At 41.4% G+C, this 21855-nt stretch overlaps 1 protein-coding gene across 1 annotated transcript in view; it reads right to left on the bottom strand.

Annotated features, from left to right (window-relative positions):
* ADAMTS12 (ADAM metallopeptidase with thrombospondin type 1 motif 12) overlaps positions 1-21855 on the bottom strand; it is a 374445-nt gene that overhangs the window by 352150 nt on the left and 440 nt on the right. Inside the window, exon 2 of the mRNA XM_033852779.2 lies at positions 3901-4262. Coding sequence (XP_033708670.1) covers positions 3901-4262 — 362 coding nt within the window. The remainder of the gene's footprint in view (positions 1-3900; positions 4263-21855) is intronic.

Genomic DNA, 21855 nt, shown 5'->3' on the forward strand with positions numbered 1-21855 from the left:
TGAGTCTGAGTGTGGGGTCGTCCCTGGGTGAAAAGGAAAATAAATATCCTGGAGATCAGGCCCCAGACAACTGGCCAGGAGAAATCAGACGCAAGTCCAACCACTACCTTTTGACTAGAACCACTGTAGATGAGCACTGTGAAATGATGGCACGTGAGCAAATGAGCTTGAAGCCAGCCAACTTGTGTGCTCACAAAACGAACTCATTGGGCTTTCGGTGTCTTTTTTATAATCATCCATTAATTGTGCAATTATGTGTGAAAAGATCCAAAATAATCCCAGTGGACTGGTTCTCCTGGAAAAACATCATTCAGTGATTTAGATCTAAAACTTTCCATCATCTTGGCCACCACATAAGTCTATTAGTTCACATTCGTTTCTTTGTGCTCCTGTGCTTAGCATGAATCTGAAATCTGAATCTGAAAATGGCCACATGGTGGATCCTGCAGCTCTCTGGGGCCATTAGAAACTGCAAAGCTCCCGGTATTCTATTCCCAAGCCTGGAATAATGCTAAACAGTATGCAATTTCCCTTAGAGAAAACAAGATGGAAGTAGGGAGAAATTGAGGGCAATGGTCCTCAACCCTGGCTGTACGCTAGAATCACCTGGGGTGAGCGGCTACTTAGAGCAATACTGGCTAATACTGCTCATTAATACCCACTCGCACTAATCCAGTGATTGGCAACACCTAATGCACATCGGAATCTCCTAGAGAGCTTTTAAAAATACTGATGCCTGGGCTCCACCCCCACTGACCAGTCAAATCAGAGCATCTGGAAGATGGGGTTGTGGCATGGGTACTTTTTTAAAGCTCCTTAGGTACTACTATACAGCACAGGGAATAACTATTCAATAACTTGTAATAACCTATAATGAAAAATAATCTGAAATATATATATATATATACATATATATATATAATTGAATCACTTTGCTGTATACCTGAAATTAACACAGTATTGTGAATCAACTATATTTCAATTAAAAAATAAAAAAAGCCTTAGTTGATCTAATATTCAGCCTGGGTTAAGAATGACTGCCCTAGTCCAGGCCTTTAGGGAGCATCAGAATCTCCTGAAGAGGTCATTAAATCAAAGGTTTCAAAGAAAGCAGTTAACAGACACCAAAAGTAGATTTGAGGCTCCCACGGAGGAGGGGAGATGGGAGGATTGGAGAGTGACTGCTAAGGGGTTTCTTTGGGGGCTAATGAGAATGTTCTAAAATCTATTGTGGTGAGGGCTGCACAACCCTGTGAATATATTTAAAGCCATTGGACTGTATACTTTAGGTGGGTAAATTGTATGTATGTGAATTACATCTCAGTAAAGCTGTTAAAACACACTCACATAGGTTTCTGCCCACCCCCAGAGATTCTGATGCACTGGTTCTGAAGTGGAGCCCATGAATTTGCCTTTTTAATGAAATCCCAGGTGATGTTGATTCTGTGAAGTCACAGACCAAACTGCTCTAGGCCACAGAAAGGCAATGGCATTTAAACTTTCTAGGATTTTATGAGCACGATAACGGTTTATGAATGGTTAATGGTAGTGACTATATGTGGGCTCCCCCATCAGTGTTCCCTGGAGCAGTGTGGCTTTTGCATGTTTGTTTTGTGGATCACTTCACTCCTATGTGCCTGTCCTTCTAGAACAAGGGCTCTTTCTTCTGTTACCCTAGTCGTAGAGGATCAGGTGACACTGATGCTTCCAGGGTTGTCTCATAGAAATGAAAGCAGAAATTGCAAAGGGAACATGTGATATGAACCCGGAGGAAACCCAGAGGATTAGGACCATGGAGCCAGGAGATATCCCCTGGTTCAACCAAGCACTGTATGAGACCCTGGGAGAAGAAGAAAAGAATAGGGCATCTTTTTTTATTTTGTGTCATTTATGAAATGATAAATAGCTACATATGAAAATCTAGATTTACCAAAAAATGGCAAAGCAAGACTTTCCACTTATCGTACAAAACGATTCATCCCCAGAGGTCCTTCAGAACATTGAACTTTCTTGGTACCTATAAACTGATGTACAATGTTTTACATTAATTTTCCCACAGTTTTCAAGCAAAGACAAACTAGACAGGTACAGGATAAACAGACTCTTAAATTATGAAGAGCAGGGTTCTTATCAAACTAGCAGTAAGGATGGGAGGATTTGAGATGAGCGCTTCCTGTAGGAATGTGAACGCCACTAGCGGGTTTGCCCAGCAAAACAACCCCGGTCAGACTTCCCTGGTGGCACAGTGGTTAAGAATCCACCTGCCAACGCAGGGGACACGGGTTTGAACCCTGGTCCAGGAAGATCCCACATGCCGCGGAGCAACTAAGCCAATGCGCCACAACTACTGAGCCTGTGCTCTAGAGCCCACGAGCCACAACTACTGAGCCCACGTGCCACAACTACTGAAGCCCACATGCCTAGAACCCGTGCTCCACAACAAGAGAAGCCACCGCAATGAGAAGCCCATGCACCGCAACGAAGAGGAGCCCCTGCTCGTCACAACTAGAGAAAGCCCGTGTGCAGCAACAAAGACCCAATGCAGCCAGAAATAAACAAACAAACAAATAAATAAATAAATTTATATATTAAAAAAAAAAAGCCCAGGTACAGGTGCCAAGGCTGATGCCCAAGTCTCTGCCACAACTGTCCCCAGGACTCCGGAGGCTTTCCGCCCGCAGTCAGTCCCTAAGTACCCCTGGTTAGTGCTGGTGCCTGCCCCCTGCTCCAGCATGACGAAACCTCAACATAAGTCCTAGGCATTGTTCGCCAAGCAGCTGCCAGTGGGGCTGTCACTGCCGTCGCTGCTAGAAGTAAGGGGGAGCAAAGGGCCCACTTTTTTTTTAAGGTTTAAATTTTGAAAAACAAGCTTGGTCACATTTTGAGAGGCAGCACAGAACAGTTGAAAGACTCGGGCTCAAATTAACAACAGCACAGTAAAGATATTCAACATCTCCAAACTGCATCATCTGTTAAAACATAGCTAAACTGGTGCGGGGTGGGGGGACATTGTAGAGAGGACAGTGTGCGTAAATTACATAATAAGCCACACATTCCAGTGTCTGGCAGGTTAGAAATATAAATAATAATAATAGCAGCCAATCTTCATTATCTATTATTTACTAAGTACTATTCTAAGATTTATATATATATGAATTCATTTAATTCTCACAGTACTCTATTACAGGGGTCAGCAAACTTTTTCTGCAAAGACCAGATGGCAAATATCTGGGACCTCATGGCCCCATACGGTCTCTATCCTGACCACTCAGCTCTGCTGTTGCAGCTCAAAAGCAGCCGTAGACAATATAAACACATGGGCATATCTGTGTTTCAATAAAGTTTTATTTATAGAAACAAGAGGTGGTCCAGATTTGGCCTGTGGGCTGTAGTTTGCCAATCCCTGCTCCGTGAGTTGGGTGCTATCATTATCTCCATTTTACGGAGGAGAAAACAGAGGCACAAAGGAATCAACTGACAGCCCAAGGGCCCACATGAAATCTGATTATAAACTACCCGCAGTCAACAATTAGATCGTAGCAGCTGCTGCCATCACCATCCCATCTGTAAGCCTCGCACTCAGAAGGGGCTGGCCACCCAGTCAGTCACCAGCACGCTCAGAGCTGCCTCGGAGGTTGAAGACCCAACTCCGATCCCCTCCTCTCCTTGCCCTGATATTCCTGGTTGAAGTTCTTCCTGGACCCTCAATGTCCATATTCCCCGTACCACCCAGACTGATTTTAATTTTATGCATTTTCTCCCCAGCCTGTTTGGAAGCCCGGACCATGTACACCACAAGTGCTCAATTCCTATGCGTTAAGTGCATCTACGAACCCACTGGCAGTGGGTGTGCAGACCACGACAGTCAGGGACTGAGGGCAGAGAAGTAAGGGGACTCACCAGTCCATGGCAGGCACTGAGGGCTGCAGTCCCAACCCTGGTGCCTTGCTGCAGAACTGTGCCCCTGAGATGGCAGGGGGGACCCGAGGAAGCCTCCATCTTCACATGGGAGAGGTTCCCATATCTCCTCTCCACGATGTAGCTTTTGGAAAGTAATCCCTGATTGACCGTCAAGTTAAAAAACAGGTCCTTCTCCTCATGAGAAATTCTATAGTACACCCGGTCCTCTGGGCCATCCAAATCTCTCTTCTTCCTGCTGCTGGTGACAGGATGGTGCAAGCCATAAGATAGAAAATTTCCGCTCGCGTCGACTCGGACAGGAGCCACCACGTGGTATTCTGGCAGGGCCTTGACAAAATGCTCTGGAAAAAAAGGAGACGCAGAATAAGCCTAAGAGATCCCTGCTGAGTCTGTGGCAAGACAAATACACCTTGTTTGGAACTTAGATTTTACCCTGTTGATTGCAAAATCCCACTGTTGAAGTGTAGAGATCATTTCCACCATACAAACACCATCAATATCAAATTCCCCGAACAACACAAATTTACCTGGGACTGTCTCATAGATGACAGGTGGCTCTCTGAGCTGACACCAAGACATAGCTCTGGATGTCAGATGTTTTACTGGAGACAAACTAAGACAAGAATTAACTCATGAGGAATATGGTTAGGAAAGGGGCAAGATCATTATGACAAACAGGAACATTTCAGGTCTAGAGTTCGTTAATACAAATCACAGGGCTTCACATAAGGAGTGTAAATGCCTCTGGAATTTCCAGTTAAGTCATGTTGGAGGAAAACTGCAAAAGCGCAGTGAACCCATCATGTACACTCTGACAAACCTTGCACGGTTACAGCACAAGTGTTCTGTAATGTAGCAATGAGTACTTAAAAGAACTTGGGGGTTTCTTTTTTATTTTTATAAAATATACAACATAAAATGGTAAGGGAACGTACTAGGATCAGAGGCATGGGGTCAAAATATGAAAATTGCCACTTTAGAAATGCAAGACACACACACTTCTTCCTTGCTTCCACACACGAGAACACAGACACCTTTTGACTTCCTCAAATTGAAATCTCCACCACTGCCTCTTCATTCTCCTGTTTGAGAATAACAAGGAATCTAACTAGTAAGGAGTAAGCATCAGGCTCTGGATTACAGACTACTTAAAGCAAACCATTAACCACTTAAACGCAGATAAACGAATCTTTTGCTTCAGGCAAAAAAAAAAAAAAAAAAGAGGGAGGGAAGGAAGGAAAGAAGAAAACAAAAGGGGAAGGAGAGGGAGAAGGAGAGAGAGAAAGAGGAAAAAAATTCTACTTTTTTCTACTTTTCTATTTCCACCTCCCAGCTGTACCTCTTGCACTTTGTAACTTGCGTTACTTTGTTCAAGTTACCTCCCCAACTACAATGTCTTTCACACTCTCTATCAAAATCTTATGTTTAACATAATCTTATGCTTATTTTTTAAAGTCCCAACTCAAATTCTCCCTCTTCTTTCTCCTAACGTCCTTGCTTAAAGTTCTTTCTCCCTCCCCTGAACCCCCATGTCCTTACTTTCTGTAGCTCCCAGAACAGCCCAATTTTACAAAGCCTTTTGTTTATTATATTATTTATTCCCAAACTCTTTAGAGGCCAGAATCTTGCACATCACAGGTACCCAATTCATTTATGTGGATGTAGCAGTGAACACATTTGTAGCTGGCTAAACAAAAGAACTGGACTTGATAGGGTACAATTACAAAAGAGTTCTTTTCCAGACAACTGCCTTCAAACACACTTGTCGTTCATCTGTGCCTTGGATGAAACATAGGAGAGACAACATCAAAAAACAACCCAGTTAAAAAAACGGGCAGAGGACCTGAACAGACATTTTTCCAAAGGAGTCATACAGATGGCCAACAGGCACATTAAAAGATGCTCAACATCACTAATCATTGGGGAAATGCAAATCAAAACCACAATGAGATGTCACCTTACACCTGTCAGAATGGCCATCATCAAAAAGACAACAAATAACAACTATTGGCGAGAATGTGGAGAAAAGGCAACCCTGGTACACTGTTGGGGGGAATGTAAGTTGCTGCAGACCCTATGGGAAACAGTATGGCAGTTCCTCAAAAAACTAAAAATAGAACTACCATATGATCCAGCAATTCCACTTCTCGGTATTTCTCCAAAGAAAACAAAAGCACTAATTTGAAAACATATATGCACCCCAATGTTCATAGCAGCATTATTTACAACAGCCAAGATATGGAAGCAACATAAGTGTCTATCAATAGATGAATGGATAAGGAAGATGTGACGTATATATACAATGGAATATTACTCAGCCATAAAATATTACTAGGCATAAAAAAGAATGAAATCTCACATTTGCGACAACATGGATGAACCTAGAAGGTATAATACTGAGTGAAATAAGAGAAAGATAAATACCCTATGATCTCACTTATATATGGTATCTAAAAAACAAAACAAATGAACAAACATAACAAAACAGAACAGACTCATAGATACAGAGAATAAACAGGTGGTTGCCAAAGGGGAAGGGGTAGGGGGTTGAGTGAAATAGATGAGGGAGATTAAGAGGTACAAACTTCCAGTTACCAAATGAGTTATGGGGATGAAATATACAGTGTGGGGAATATAGTCAATAATACTGTCATGGGGAAACCTTCAAGATGACAGAGGAGTAAGACATGGAAATCACCTTCCTCCCCACAAATACATCAGAAATACATCTACATGTGGAACAACTCCTACAGAACACCTACTGAACGCTGGCAGAAGACCTCAGACTTCCCAAAAGGCAAGAAACTCCCCATGTACCTGGGTAGGGCAAAAGAAAAAACAGACAAAAGAATTGGGACGGGACCTGCACTTCTGGGAAGGAGCTGTGAAGGAGGAAAAGTTTCCAGACGCTAGGAAGCCCCTAGGAAGGCAGAGACTGTGGGGGTGGTGGAGGGAGGAAGCTTCAGAGTCATGGAGGACAGCACAACAATGGGGGTGCAGAGGGCAAGGTAGAGAGATTCCCGCACAGAGGATCGGTGCTGACCAGAAGTCACCAGCCTGAGAGGCTTGTCTGCTCACCCGCCGGCATGGGCGGGGGCTGGGGGCTGGGAGCTGAGGCTTGGGCTTCGGAGGCCAGATCCCAGGGAGAGGACTGGGGTTGGCTGTGTGAACACAGCCTGAAGGGGCTAGTGCGCCACGGCTAGCTGGGAGGAAGTCCGGGAAAATGTCTGGAGCTGCCGAAGAGGCAACAGACCATTGTTTTAGGGTGCGCGAGGAGAGGGGATTCAGAGCACCGCCTAAACAAGCTCCAGAGACTGGCACAATCTGTGGCTATCAGCGCAGACCCCAGAGACGAGCATGAAACGCTAAGGCTGCTGCTGAAGCCACCAAGAAGCCTGTGTGCAAGCATAGGTCACTGTCCGCACCTCCCCTCCTGGGAGCCTGTGCAGCCCGCCACTGCCAGGGTCCCATGATGCAGGGACAACCTCCCAGGGAGAACACACGGCACGCCTCAGGCTGTTGCAATGTCATGCTGCTCTCTGCTGCCACAGGCTCACCCCACATCTGTACCCCTCCCTCCCCCGGGCCTGAGTGAGCCAGAGCCTCCTAATCAGCTGCTTCATTAACCCCATCCTGTCTGGTCGAAAAACAGACGCCCTCAGGTAATCTCCACAGTCAACTTGATGCACACGGCATCTGTGGAATACCTGAATAGACAATGAAACATCCCAAAATTGAGAAGGTGGACTTTGGGAGCAACTACAGACTTGGCATTTGCTTTCTGCATCAAATTTGTTTCTGGATTTATGTTTCACTTAGTTTAGTATTTAGAGCTTATTATCACTGGTAGGTTTCTTTATTGATTAGGTTGCTCTCTTCCTTTTTTAGTATAGATATATAATTTTTCCCCTTCTTCTCTTTTTCTGACTGTGTATGTGTAAGTTTCTTGGTGTGATTTTGTCTGTATAGCTTTGCTTTTACCATTTGTCCTAGGGTTCTGTCTGTCCTTTTTTTTTTTTTTTTAAATATAGTTTCTAACGCTTATTATCTTTGGTGGATTTGTTTTTTGGTTTGGTTGTTCTGTTCATTCTTTACTTCTTTTTTGTTTATTACTTTAAAAATTTTTTTTAATTTTTAATAATTTAAAAAAATTTTTTATTGTAATAACTTTATTTTATTTTTTTCTTTCTTTCTTTCTTTTCTTCTCCCTTTTTTTCTGAGCCGTGTGGCTGACAAAGTGTTGGTGTTCCAGCCGAGTGTCAAGCCTGTGCCTCTGATGTGGGAGAGCTGAGTTCCAGACATTGGTCAACCAGAGACCTCCCGGATTCATGTAACATCAAACAGAAAAAGCTCTCCGAGACATGTCTATCTCAATGCTAAGACCCACCTCCACTCAACAACCAGCAAGCTACAGTGCTGGACACCCTAGCTAGACATGCCAAACAACTAGCAAGACAGGAACACAACACCACCCATTATCAGAAAGGCTGCCTAAAATCATAATAAGGTCACAGACACCCCAAAACACCACCAAATGTGGACCTGCAAGAAAGACAAGATCCAGCCTCATCCACCAGAGCACAGGCACCAGTCCCCTCCAACAGGAAGCCTACACAACCCACTGAACCAACCTTACCCCCTGCGGCAGACACCAAAAACAACGGGAACTATGAACCTGCAGCCTGCGAAAAGGAGACCCCAAACACAGTAAGTTAAGCAAAATGAAAAAAACAGAGAAACACACAGCAGATGAAGGAACAAGGTAAAAAGCCACCAGACCAAACAAATGAAGAGGAAATAAGTAGTCTACCTGAAAAGGAATTCAGAGTAATGGTAGTAAAGATGATTCAAAATCTGGGAAACAGAATGGAGTAAACACAAGAAACGTTTAACAAGGACCTAAAAAACTAAAGAGCAAACAAACAATGATGAACAACACAACAAATGAAATTAAAAATTCTCTAGAAGGAATCAATAGCAGAATAACTGAGGCAGAAGAACAGATAAGTGACCTGGAAGATAAAAGAGTGGAAATAACTACCACAGAGCAGATTAAAGAAAAAAGAATGAAAAGAATTGAGGACAGTCTCAGAGACCTCTGGGACAACACTAAACACAACAATATTCGAATTATAGGGGTCCCAGACGACGAAGAGAAAAAGAAAGGGACTGAGAAAATATCTGAAGAGATTATAGTTGAAAACTTCCTTAATATGGGAAAGGAAATACGCAACCAAGTCCAGGAAGTGCAGAGAGTCCCATACAGGATAAATCCAAGGAGAAGCATGCCAGGACACATATTAATTAAACTATCAAAAATTAAATACAAAGAAAATATATTAAAAGCAGCAAGGGAAAAACAACAAATACCATACAACAGAATCCCCATAAGGTTAACAGCTTATCTTTCACCAGAAACTCTGCAAGCCAGAAGGGAGTGACAGGACATATTTAAAGTGGTGAAAGGGAAAAACTACAACCAAGATTATTCTACCCAGCAAGGATCTCATTCAGATTTGACAGAGAAATTAAAACCTTTACAGACAAGCAAAAGTGAGAATTCAGAACCACCAAACCAGCTTAACAACAAAAGCTAAAGGAACCTCTCTAGCAGGAAACACAAGGGAAGGAAAAGACCTACAATAACAAATCCAAAACAATTAAGAAAATGGTAATGGGAACATACATATTGATAACTACCTTAAATGTAAATGGATTAAATGCTCCAACCAAAAGACACAGACTGGCTGAATGGATACAAAAACAAGACCCATATATATGCCGTCTGCAAGAGACCCACTTCAGACTTAGGGACACATACAGACTGAAAGTGAGGGGATGGAAAAAAGTTATGCCATGCAAATGCAAATCAAAAGAAAGCTGGACTAGCAAGTCTCCTATCAGACAAAATAGACTTTAAAAGAAAGACTATTGCAAGAGACAAAGAAGGACACTACATAATGATCACGGGATCAATCCAAGAAGAAGATATGACAATTGGAAATATTTATGCACCCACAAAAGGAGCACCTCAACACATAAGGCAAATGCTAAGAGCCATAAAAAGGGAAATAGACAGTAACACAAGAATAGTTGGGGACTCTAACACCCCACTTTCAGCAATGGACAGATCATCCAAAATGAAAATAAATAAGGAAACACAACCTTTAAATGATACATGAAACAAGATGGACTTAATTGATATGTATAGAACATTCCATCCAAAAACAATAGAACACACTGTCTTGTCAAGTGCTCATGCAGCATTCTCCAGGATAGATCATACCTTGGGTCACAAATCAAGCCTTGGTAAATTTAAGAAAATTGAAATCATCTCAAGTATCTTTTCCAACCACAACGCTATAAGACTAGATATCAATTACAGGAAAAAAATCTATAAAAAAATACAAACACACAGAGGCTAAACAATATGCTACTTAATAACCAAGAAATCACTGAAGAAATCAAAGAGGAAATCAAAACTTACCTAGAAATGAATGACAATGAAAACACGACGACACAAAACCTATGCAATGCAGCAAAAGCAGTTCTAAGAGGGAAGTTTATAGCAATACAATCCTACCTCAAGAAACAAGAAACAGTTCAAATAAACAACTTAACCTTACACCTAAAGCAATTAGAGAAAAAAGAACAAACCCCCCCCCCAAAGTTAGCAGAAGGAAAGAAATCATAAAGAGCAGATCAGAAACAAATGAAAAAGAAATGAAGGAAACAATAGCAAAGATCAATAAAACTACAAGCTGGTTCTTTGAGAAGATAAAGAAAATTGATAAACGATTAGCCAGACTCATCAAGAAAAAAACAGAGAAGACGCAAATCAATAGAAGTAGAAATGAAAAAGGAGAAGTAACAATGGACACTGAAGAAATAAAAAGGATCATGAGAGATTACTACAAGCAACTATATGCCAATAAAATGGACAACCTGGAAGAAATGGACAAATTCTTAGAAAAGTACAACCTTCCAAGACTGAATAAGGAACAAATAGCAAATATAAACAGACCAACCACTAAAACACTGAAATTGAGACTGTGATTAAAATCTTCCAACAAACAAAAGCCCAGGACAGATAGCTTCAGAGGCAAATTCTATCAAACATTTAGAGAAGAGCTAACACCAACCCTTCTCAAACTCTTCCAAATTACAGCAGAGGGAGGAACACTCCCAATCTCATTCTATGAGACCACCATCACCCTGATACCCAAACCAGACAAAGAGGTCACAAAAAAGAAAACTACAGGCCAATATCACTGATGAACATAGATGCAAAATCCTCAACAAAATACTAACAAACAGAATTCAACAGCACATTAAAAGGATCATACACCATGATCAAGTTGGATTTATCCCAGGAAGGCAAGGATGCTTCAGTATACACAAATCAATCAACATGATACATCATATTAAAAAATTGAAGGATAAAAACCATATGATCTTCTCAATAGATGCAGAAAAACCTTTTGACCAAATTCAACACCATTTATGCTAAAAACCCTCTAGAAAGTAGGCATAGAGGGAACTTACCTAACATAATAAAGGCCATATATGACAAACCCACAGCCAACATCATTCTCAATGGTGATAAAATGAAACCATTTCCTCTAAGATCAGGAACAAGACAAGGTTGCCCACTCTCACCACTCTTATTCAACATAGTTTTGGAGGTTTTAGCCATAGCAATCAGAGAAGAAAAAGAAATGAAAGGAATCCAAATCAGAAAAGAAGAAGTGAAGCTGTCGCTGTTTGCAGATGACATGATACTATACATAAAGAATCCTAAAGATGCTACCAGAAAACTACTAGATCTAATCAATGAATTTGGCAAAGTAGCAGGATACAAAACTAATGCACAGAAATCTCTTTCATTCGGATTTCAAAAATCCGAAACAAAATATTAACAAGCTGAATTTAACAATACATTAAAAGGATCATACACCATGATCAAAGGGGATTTATTCCAGCAATGCAAGGATAGTCAACATCTTCAAATCCATCAACATGATACAGCACACTAACAAAATAAAAGACAAAAATCACATGCTTGTATTAATAGATGCAGAAAAAACATCTGACAAGATTCAACATCTGTTTATGATAAAAACTCTCAACAGAGTGGGTGTAGACTAAACATACCTCAGTATAACCTAGGCCATATATGACATACTCAATGGTAAAAAGCTGAAAGTTTTTCTTCTAAGATCAGGAACAAGAAAAGAATGCTCACTCATAGGACTTTCATTTGACATATTTTGGAGTTCCTAGCTAGAACAATTAGGCAGAAAAAATAAGTAAAATTTATCCAAATTTTTTTGGAAAACAAAAAATTAAAAATAGAAATACCATATGATCCAGCATTTCTGGTTATTTATCTGAAAAAAACAAAAACTCTAATCAAAAATATATATGCACCTTATGTTCATTGTGGCATTATTTACAATCGCCAAGATATGAAAAAAAAAAAAACTGTGTCAATCAGTAGATAAATGAATATGAAAGATATGGCATATATATATATATATATATATATACACACATACACACACACAGAAGAATACTACTCAGCATTAAAAAAGAATATAATCTTGCCATTTGAGACACTAATGGACCTTGAGGATATTATGCTCAGTGAAATAAGCCAGACAGGTAAAAGCAAATACTGTATGATTTCACTTATATGTGGAATCTAAAAGACACAACAACTGAAAAAATAGACATAAAACTGAATTCATAGATCTACCAAGCAGATCAGTGGTTGCCAGATGGGAGGAGACTTGTGGGGTTGGGCAAAATGGGTGAAGGGGATCTAGAGCTATAAACTTCTCATTATAAAATAAGTATGTCATAGAGATGTAATGTACACTATGGTTACTATAGTCAGTAATACTCTATTGCAAATTTAAATGTTGTTCTCATTATAAGAAAAACAATCTTTAACATTTTATGGTGACAAATGTTAACTAAACATTGTGGTGATAACTTTCACTGTATACAAATACTTTTTTAATTTTTTTTTTTTTTTTTTTTTTTTGCGGTACGCGGGCCTCTCACTGTTGTGGCCTCTCCCATTGCGGAGCACAGGCTCCGGATGCACAGGCTCAGCGGCCATGGCTCACGGGCCCAGCTGCACCGTGGCATGTGGGATCTTCCCGGACCAGGGCACAAACCCGTGTCCCCTGCATCGGCAGGCGGACTCTTAACCACTGCACCACCAGGGGAGCCCTGTATACAAATATTGAATCATTATGTTGTACACCTGAGTGGAATGTCATATATCAATTATACCTCAATTAAAAAAAAATTTGCATAAAGTGGCACCATACTCTATCTAGTGTCTTGGTGAGGTGATAAAAGAGAAACAGACATGTGAAGTGTGTAATCACTAAGTTTAAAAGTCCTATCTTTTAAGGAAGCCTATTTGCTCTAAAATGCTGGGGGTGGGGCTTCCCTGGTGGCGCAGCGGTTAAGAATCCGTCTGCCAATGCAGGGGACAGGGGTTCAAGCCCTGGTCCGGGGAGATCCCACATGCCACAGAGCAACTAAGCCCATGCACCACAACTACTGAGCCTGCGCTCTAGAGACCACGAACCACAACTACTGAGCCCATGTGCCACAACTACTGAAGCCCACGTGCCTAGAGCCCGTGCTCCGCAACAAGAGAAGCCACCGCAATGAGAAGCCCGCGCACCACAACAAAGAGCAACCCCTGCTCGCCACAACTAGAGAAAGCCCATGCACAGCAACGAAGACCCAACACAGCCAAAAATAAATAAGTTTTAAAAAATAAATAAATAAAAAATAAATAAATAAAATAAAATACTGGGGGCGGAGGTGGGAGTGAGGGGGGATTATAGATGAAACAAAAGTAGCCATAATTTGTAGTTATTGAAGTGCTGGGTAATGGGAGTTTATTATATTATTTTCTTTAGTGTACATTTGAAAATTTCTGAGGTATTGAAAAATATTGAAAAATACTCAGTATTGAAAAATACTGAGGCCTGCATGCCTAGAGCCTGTGCTCCGCAACAAGAGAAGCCACCGCAATGAGAAGCCCGCACACTGCAACAAAGAGTAGCCCCCGCTCGTCACAACTAGAGAAAGCTCATGTGCGGTAATGAAGACCCAACACAGCCAAAAATAAATTAATTAATTAATTAAATTTTTTAAAAAATAAATTCTTTTGCTAAAATCTAAAATAGTAATAATAATATTGTCATATCTTTGTATGGTGACAGGTGGTAACTAGACTTACCAGTGATCATTTTGAAATGTATAGAAATATTAAATCACTATGTTGTGTACCTGGAACTAACAGTATTGTAGGTCAATTATACTTCAATAAAAGAAAGAAAGAGGGAAATATGAGACAGAGCACAGTTTTCACTCTTAGGTACTAACCAATAGTCTCAATTTTTAAGAGACTATTAAAAGTCCAGACCCTTGTTTCTGACTGCAGCAACTAAGAGCAACAGAGCACAAAGCAACATGAACAAACCTTAAAAACAATGCTCAGTGAAAAATAAGAAACAAAACAAGTTACTACAGAGCCATTTACATTCATGGAAAATACACGCAAAAACAATAACACAGAGTTTGCCAGTACATCCTCGAACAAAAAAATACATATGGAACCCATTAAAATGGTTTTCTATGCAGAGGAATGGGAGTGGAGAATGGGGACCAAAATGCGTAAATAAACAAAACAAGAAAGGTGTTTTACACAAATTAATAGTGCTAATGTACCACACACTAGGAGTCAAATTGACTCAGGCCTCTGTACTGCCAGCTCCCCAAGGAATATCTGGACCTCGTTAGTATCAGAGCTTCACTGCCCTTCAGAGTTCAGACCTCAGCGGGGAATGGGCAGGTTGGCTGAGGTTGGATGTAGTCAGCTTCTCTAGTATTTCCCTCATGTTTCTCTTTTCTTCTATGATTCACAGTGATGTCTCTGGCTCTTCCAGGGTTGGAGCAGTGGAGAGCAGTAAGGGACAGAAAAAGTCTTATTCAACTGAATATAGCCATTATCCTACAATGGTACCCCCTGTACGTGGTCCTGTCCTGATGCTAGCTCCTCTCAAGAGAAGCTCTTATGTCCCTTATAACAGGGGTCCCCAACCCCCGGGCCATGGACCTGTGCTGGTCCGCAGCCTGTTAGGATCCGGGCCGCACAGCAGGAGGTGAGCAGGGGGGCCAGCGAGCGAAGCTTCATTTGCCTCTCCCCATCATCCCCCATTGCTCGCATTACCTCCTGAACCATTCCCCCCATCACTCGCATTACAGCTTGAACAAACACCCCCCAACCCGTCCATGGAAAAACCGTCTTCCACGAAACCGGTCCCTGCTGCCAAAAAGGTTGGAGACCGCTGCCTTATAGGACCTCTGAAGATACATCTCAAAGAATTAAACATGATTTAAATATAAAAAGAAAGACTAACTTGCCTAAACCCCAGCACCTATTGCCCAAAGAATAAAAGAGCAAATACATATACAGCTTTTGACCCAGTTGCTTTTGATCTAATGTGCTTTTAAGAGAGCCAGCATAAGCTGGTTGTATAATCATATACTAATTATAGTAACCATTTAACGAACACTTGCTACAATACTCCTCGTTTAATACACACAACGGCTCTGACACAGATTCAGTTACTATCCCCATTTCATAGAAAAAGAAACAGAATGTAAGAGAGGTCACAAAGCCAACATGCAATGTTACTTGGATTAAAATCTTGTGCTTCCTATTTCAAAATCATGTTCTTGGCCACTGCATTTTGTGTACATAAGCAGTTGTACTTGGCAGCGGGGATAGCAGAGGAGAGGTAATAGCACTGCCCCTGGGGATGATGATCTGACAGTAAAAGAACTGCATGACTTCTTTAAGAGGCCTCAAGTCACTCAGCAATAAATGGAGAAAATAACTGCCTCTTTATCAGGTGAAGTAATGGGAGGTAAGACCAGTTTCACCTCTTGATTTTGCTGCAAAGGAAGCGGCTAAGCCACATCTGCCAATAGGTGTGGATGGAAACAGGAGGCCACTCACAGAGTGCAGCTTCCGTGGGTGGCCCAGCTGCACCTGCCTCATCTACACAATGGGCATAACAATAATAGTATTCCCTCCTAGGGTGGTTGTGAGAATTCAATGTAGTAATATATGTGATAGATTTGGAACAGTGCTTGACAGATAACACTCACTAGCTAAACACTAGCTACTTACTCTTGGTATTAAAGATAGAAAATTGGGGGAGTTCCCTGGCGGTCCAGGGGTTAGGACTCTGCACTCTCACTGTCGAGGGTTCAGTCCCTGGTCGGGGAACTAAGATTCCTGCAAGCCGCGAGGTGCAGCAAAAATACATATAAATAAAGATAGAAACTTGGCTACTAGGGATCTCTGTGGCCTTACGTACATGTAAGCTCCAGGCGATGGGGAGAGGTTTGCACTCATCTTGGCTTTCTCTCAGTAGGTGTTTAGTTTGGAAGATGAGCTAGCTATCGTCCTGGCCAATAGAAAGCAGAGTTGAGAGGGGATATGACAGGGGTGGAGAAATAAGATATCAGGAAATAATAATAACTCCTAATTTTTACCATTTCTATGGTCAAAAATGGCATTTAGAGTATACCAATTTGGTCTTGGTCATCCTCACAATTATCTGGAATATGATTAACAAGTGTCCCTTGTCTTAGCCTTCATCCCCACCTCTGTAAAAAGACAATAAAGAGGAGTGAGGATTCCTGCTGTGGCAATCTGATCCCAGAGCCCAACCTCCTAACCTCTGCTCTCACTACTTCTCAAGGGGCAACCACTGAGAGCCAGACATCAAGGTAGGGTGTCAACAGGGCTGGGGCCATTGTGGCTCACAGGCTCAGTAGCTGTGGCTCATGGGCTCAGTAGTTGTGGCTTGCGGGCTCTAGAGCACAGGCTCAGTAGTTGTGGTGCACAGTTGCTCCGCGGCATGTGGGATCTTCCCTGACCAGGGCTCGAACCCGTGTCCCCTGCATTGGCAGGCGTATTCTTAACTACTGCACACCAGGGAAGCCCTGTGAAGGCTCTTCTTACGTTAAGATCTGAAATGATTTCCTCCTTGCAGAAGTTATTTTTTGCAAATGGCATAAATACATGATTATGACATTGGTCTTGAAACGCACTGCAGCGCTCCCTCAGTTCCGCCCAAGTCCGTGCAACCTGGAGCATGTCTCTAACATGGGATGAGGTGCCGGTCCTCTCAACTTCATGGAGTTGTCAGCAGCAAAAGAGGTCATGGAAGTGACCGGTGACTTGTAAACAGTACAGGGCAAAACGAACCTGAGGGGATATCGTCAGCTATAGAAGAGAGGCCACGTGTTGTGTGCAAGATTAATACTTCCTATTGTTCTGATACTTCATTGGGAGCCTTGTGGAGGTCATCACACAATTGTGTATGTCACCACTGAGCGATGTGGAAAGAATAGTGGGCAGAGATTGCCCAATCTACCTGTTTCTAGTCCCAGAAAGGATTGGATTTATTTCCATGGTCCTTCCTAGATCTAAAATCCAGACTCTGCCTGCCCCTTAGAACTAGAAGGAACCTTAATAGTCATGGAGGTTCTGAGTCGGCCTCCTACTGCAGGACCCTGTGTGACTCCCTTGATGCCGCTGCTGGAACGGCAGTGAGTAGGTGCTCAGTAAATGCATGTTGACTGACGGGCCAGCTGGGCCTCTCATTCCTCATCTGCAGAAATAAGGAGGATGGCAGACATGACATCTGAAGTAATTTGCAAGTTTAAATGTTCAGAATTTGGGTGCAATTCAAAAATGTTGTCAGAGTGGAAATGGAAGTCTAGGGAGATTGCTTAATTACGAAGCAGCAAGCAGGTCATGTGGAGGCAAAGCTCTGGTCATCCTATTCCCTGGAAGCCTTAAGGATTTCCTTCTCAACGCCAATCAAAACTACAATGAGGTACAACCTCACGCTGGACAGAATGGCCATCATTAAAAAGTCTACAAATAACAAATCCTGGAGAGGGTGTGGAGAAAAAGGGAACCCTCCTACACTGTTGGTGGGAATGTAAATTGGTGCAGCCACTATGGAAAACAGTATGGAAGTTCCTCAAAAAGCTAAAAATAGAGTTGCCGTATGATCCAGCAATGCCACTCCTGGGCATATATCCAGATGAAACTCTAATTTGAAAAGATACATGCACCCCTATATTCATAGCAGCACTATTCACAATAGCCAAGACATGGAAACACCTAAATGTCCATCGACAGTTGAATGGATAAAGAAGATGTGTTACATATATACAATGGAATATTACTTAGCCATCAAAAAGAATGGAATAATGCCATTTGCAGCAATATGGATAGACCTAGAGATTATCACACTAAATGAAGTAAGTCAGAAAGACAAAGACAAGTACCATATGATATCACTTATATGTGGAATCTAAAATATGACACAAATGAACTTATCTACAAAACAGAAACAGACTCACAGCCATAGAGCATAGACTTGTTGTCAAAGGGTTGGGGGAGGGATGGATTGGGAGTTTGGGATTAGCAGATGCAAACTATTATATAGAGAATGGATAAACAACAAGGTCCTACTGTATAGCACATGGAACTGTATTCAATATCCTGCCATAAACCATAATGGAAAAGAATATGAAAAAGAATGTATACATATGTATAACTGAATCAACTTGCTGTACAGCAGAAATTAACACAACATTGTAAATCAACTATACTTCAATAAAATTAAATTAAAAAAAGAATTTCCTTCTCTAACTAGCTTGCCCTCATTCTTATTCTCATTCTCTCACTTCTCTCCCTCTCTCTCTCTTAGTTCTACATGGAAATCTGCTCAGAAATTTCTCTTTTGAACCAAATGGGGATTACTTGTAAATCCACTGGTGAGTTGATTGAGAACAAATATTTTGATGAAAAGACTTCTAAAAATCTGAATTTTTTTCTAGTTTAATTTTATTTATTTATTTATTTGAAGTTATTACAAAATAATAGCTATATTTCCCTGTGCTGTACAATATACTCTTGTAGCTTATTTATTTTATACATAGTAATTTGTATCTCTTAACCCGCTACCTCTATCTTAAACCTACCCCTCTCTCCCCCACTGGTAACTGCTAGTCCATTCTCTATATTTGTGAGTCTATTTCTGTTTTGTTACATTCATTCGTTTTATTTTTTAGATCCCACATACAAGTGATATCATATAATATCTGTCTTTCTCTGACTTATTTCACTAAGCATAATACCCTCTAGGTCCATCCACATTGTTGCAAATGGCAGAATTTCATTCTTTTTTATGGCTGAGTAGTATTCCATTGTATATATATACCACATCTTTATCCATTCACCTATTGATGGACACTTAGATTGCTTCCATACCTTGGCTGTTGTAAATAGTGCTGCTATGAACACTGGTGTGCATGTACCTTTTTGAATTAGTGTTTTCATTTTCTTCCAATATTTTCCCAGCAGTGGAATTCCTGGATCACATGGTAGTTCTATTTTCAGCTTTTTGAGGAAGCTCCATACTGTTTTCCATCGTAGCTGTACAAATTTACATTCCCACCAACAGTGCACAAAGGTTCCATTTTCTCCACATCCTCACCAACATTTATTACTTGTTGACTTTTTGATGATAGCCATTCTGAAAGGTGTGAGGTGATATCTCATCGTGGTTTTGATTTGCATTTCTCTGATGATTATTGATGTTGAGCATCTTTTCATGTGCCTGTTGCCCATCTTTATACCTTCTTTGGAAAAATGTATATTCAGGTCTTCTGCCCATTTTTTGATTGGGTTGTTTGGTTTTTTTGATATTGAGTTTTATACATATATATATGTGTGTATATATATATTTTTTTATCTTAACCCCTTATTGGTTATATCATTTGCAAATATTTTCTCCCATTCAATCGGTTGTCTTTTCATTTTGTTGATGGTTTCCTTTGCTGTGCAAAAGCTTTTAAGTTTAATCAGGTCCCATTTATTTACTTCTGCTTTTGTTTCTTTTGCCTTAGGAGACAGTTGCAAAAAAATATTTCTACGTCTTATGTCAAAGAGTGTTCTGCCTATGTTCTCTTCTAGGATTTCAATGGTTTCAGGTTTTACATTTTAGGTCTTTAATTAAAATCTGAAAATTTTTTGGAAATTATTTTTTAACTCTATATATATCTGTGCATCACTAATAAGCTCAGAGTACTGTACAGCTATTTTTCGGTATCAACTCCTCTCAGCCCATAACCCTAAAGGTGACCGGGAAAGACAACCATCTCTCACTTTTTAGAGAGGAGAAAGCAAGTCCCAGTGGAGTCTGTCCCACACTAAGCTGAATTTGCTTACAAAGATGTGGAACAAGCAGAGCTGAAAACCAACCCAGGAGAATGCGTGTCTTTGAACCAAATCATCTCCAAATGCCCTGGGAAGTGCTTGCAGGCTTTGTTTGTGCTGCCAGCAAAAGAGAGACTTTTCACAAAAGGGCTGTTTTTCAAAGAACAACAAACGCTATTTTAAACTTGGGGGTGGGAGATCGTATCTGGACCGTTTACACAAGCAAGTGCTGGCTGACTGACATCTCACCCCAGGGTTTGCTCGTTCTGGCTTCCCAGGAAAGCAAAGGGACCTGCTTCTGATGGCTCTGGAAGTGAGCAGCAAATGAGGTCTCCAGCAGTATTTGAACTTTGCAACGTAGGCAGAAACCCTCAACAATGTCAGGCTGGTGATGTTTGCCACCCAAGTGGTCTTGGGCATTAAAGGGGGTCAGGAGGCTATGGAAGCTTCCCGAGACTTGAGCACTGTCAGCAGACGCAGGACTTAATGGATGCTAACCCCGTGCTGTGTGTGTGTGTGTGTGTGAGTGTGTTGTCCCTATTATTGTTCTAGGACAATGCTGCTTGATTGTAAGAAGCCAACCTCTGGAGTGTGGCTACCTGGGTTTAAAACCTCACTCCACCATAGCTAAGCCTGTAAAGTCCCCAAGCTTCAGCTTCTATGGGTGTAAAGCAGGGATGGTGACAGTGGTCCCTGCACCCCAGGCAGCTGTTGTCAGTGGTCAAGAGGCTGACACACCAGAGTGCCTTAGCAGTCCTGGCACATGGGACACACTCCAGCCACGCAGGTCATTGCTGCTGCCATGACTGTTTCCCCTCAGAAGTCCAACGATCTCCCCACCAAACAGGAAAGTGTGTCTGACCCTTGCAAGTCCAATAAAAAAAACAGAGGCAACAATACCATCCTGCTCAGGGTGTTAGGTTTTAAAAATATATAATAATAACAACAATAATAATAATAACACATTTTCCATCACAACTCCTCCAATGCTTTCTATAGCATTGTAGAGTTCCATGAAATTCTGAAAGAGAAGCAGCCAGCTGTGACCAGCAAGACAGGACAGGGAAAGGTGCGCCCCTATGGTAGGAAATTTTCTCTAAAAGGTCTGTTATTTTTACAACACAGCCCTAAATCTTTCCAGGAAAACACAGCCAAGCTCACTCAGCAGGGGGGGTTGGAATCACATTTCCCCTTACCTCACCAGAAGTTTCAAACTAACTAAAAACATGGCAATGACTGCCAGTGGACAGTTGGAACTTTTTAAAAAAAAAATCATTTTCCGTTTTCAGCATCTGAAAAGTAGGGATTGAAGCAGTGCAGCATTCAGAAGAGACAAAAGAGACAGTTGGGGGTGGTTCCGAGCTAGAGTCTTCACTGCAGCATCCTCGGTGTAAAAGAGATGTGGATCCTCGCCTTTCGGTAAAAAGTAAGGAATCTACACCTTAAGCACTGAAATGCAAGATGCTCCCAGCCCAGATTTCCTCGCAACTCAGCCAAACGTCTTTGCGGAGCTCAGCCGAGTGGGGGAAGGGAAAAGAGAGCAACCAACTTTGCTCGCGTCTTACCCCTGCGGTTTTCAAAGGAAATAA

This window comes from Tursiops truncatus, chromosome 3, assembly GCF_011762595.2.
Source record: "Tursiops truncatus isolate mTurTru1 chromosome 3, mTurTru1.mat.Y, whole genome shotgun sequence".
In the NCBI taxonomy this organism is placed as follows: Eukaryota; Metazoa; Chordata; class Mammalia; order Artiodactyla; family Delphinidae; genus Tursiops; species Tursiops truncatus.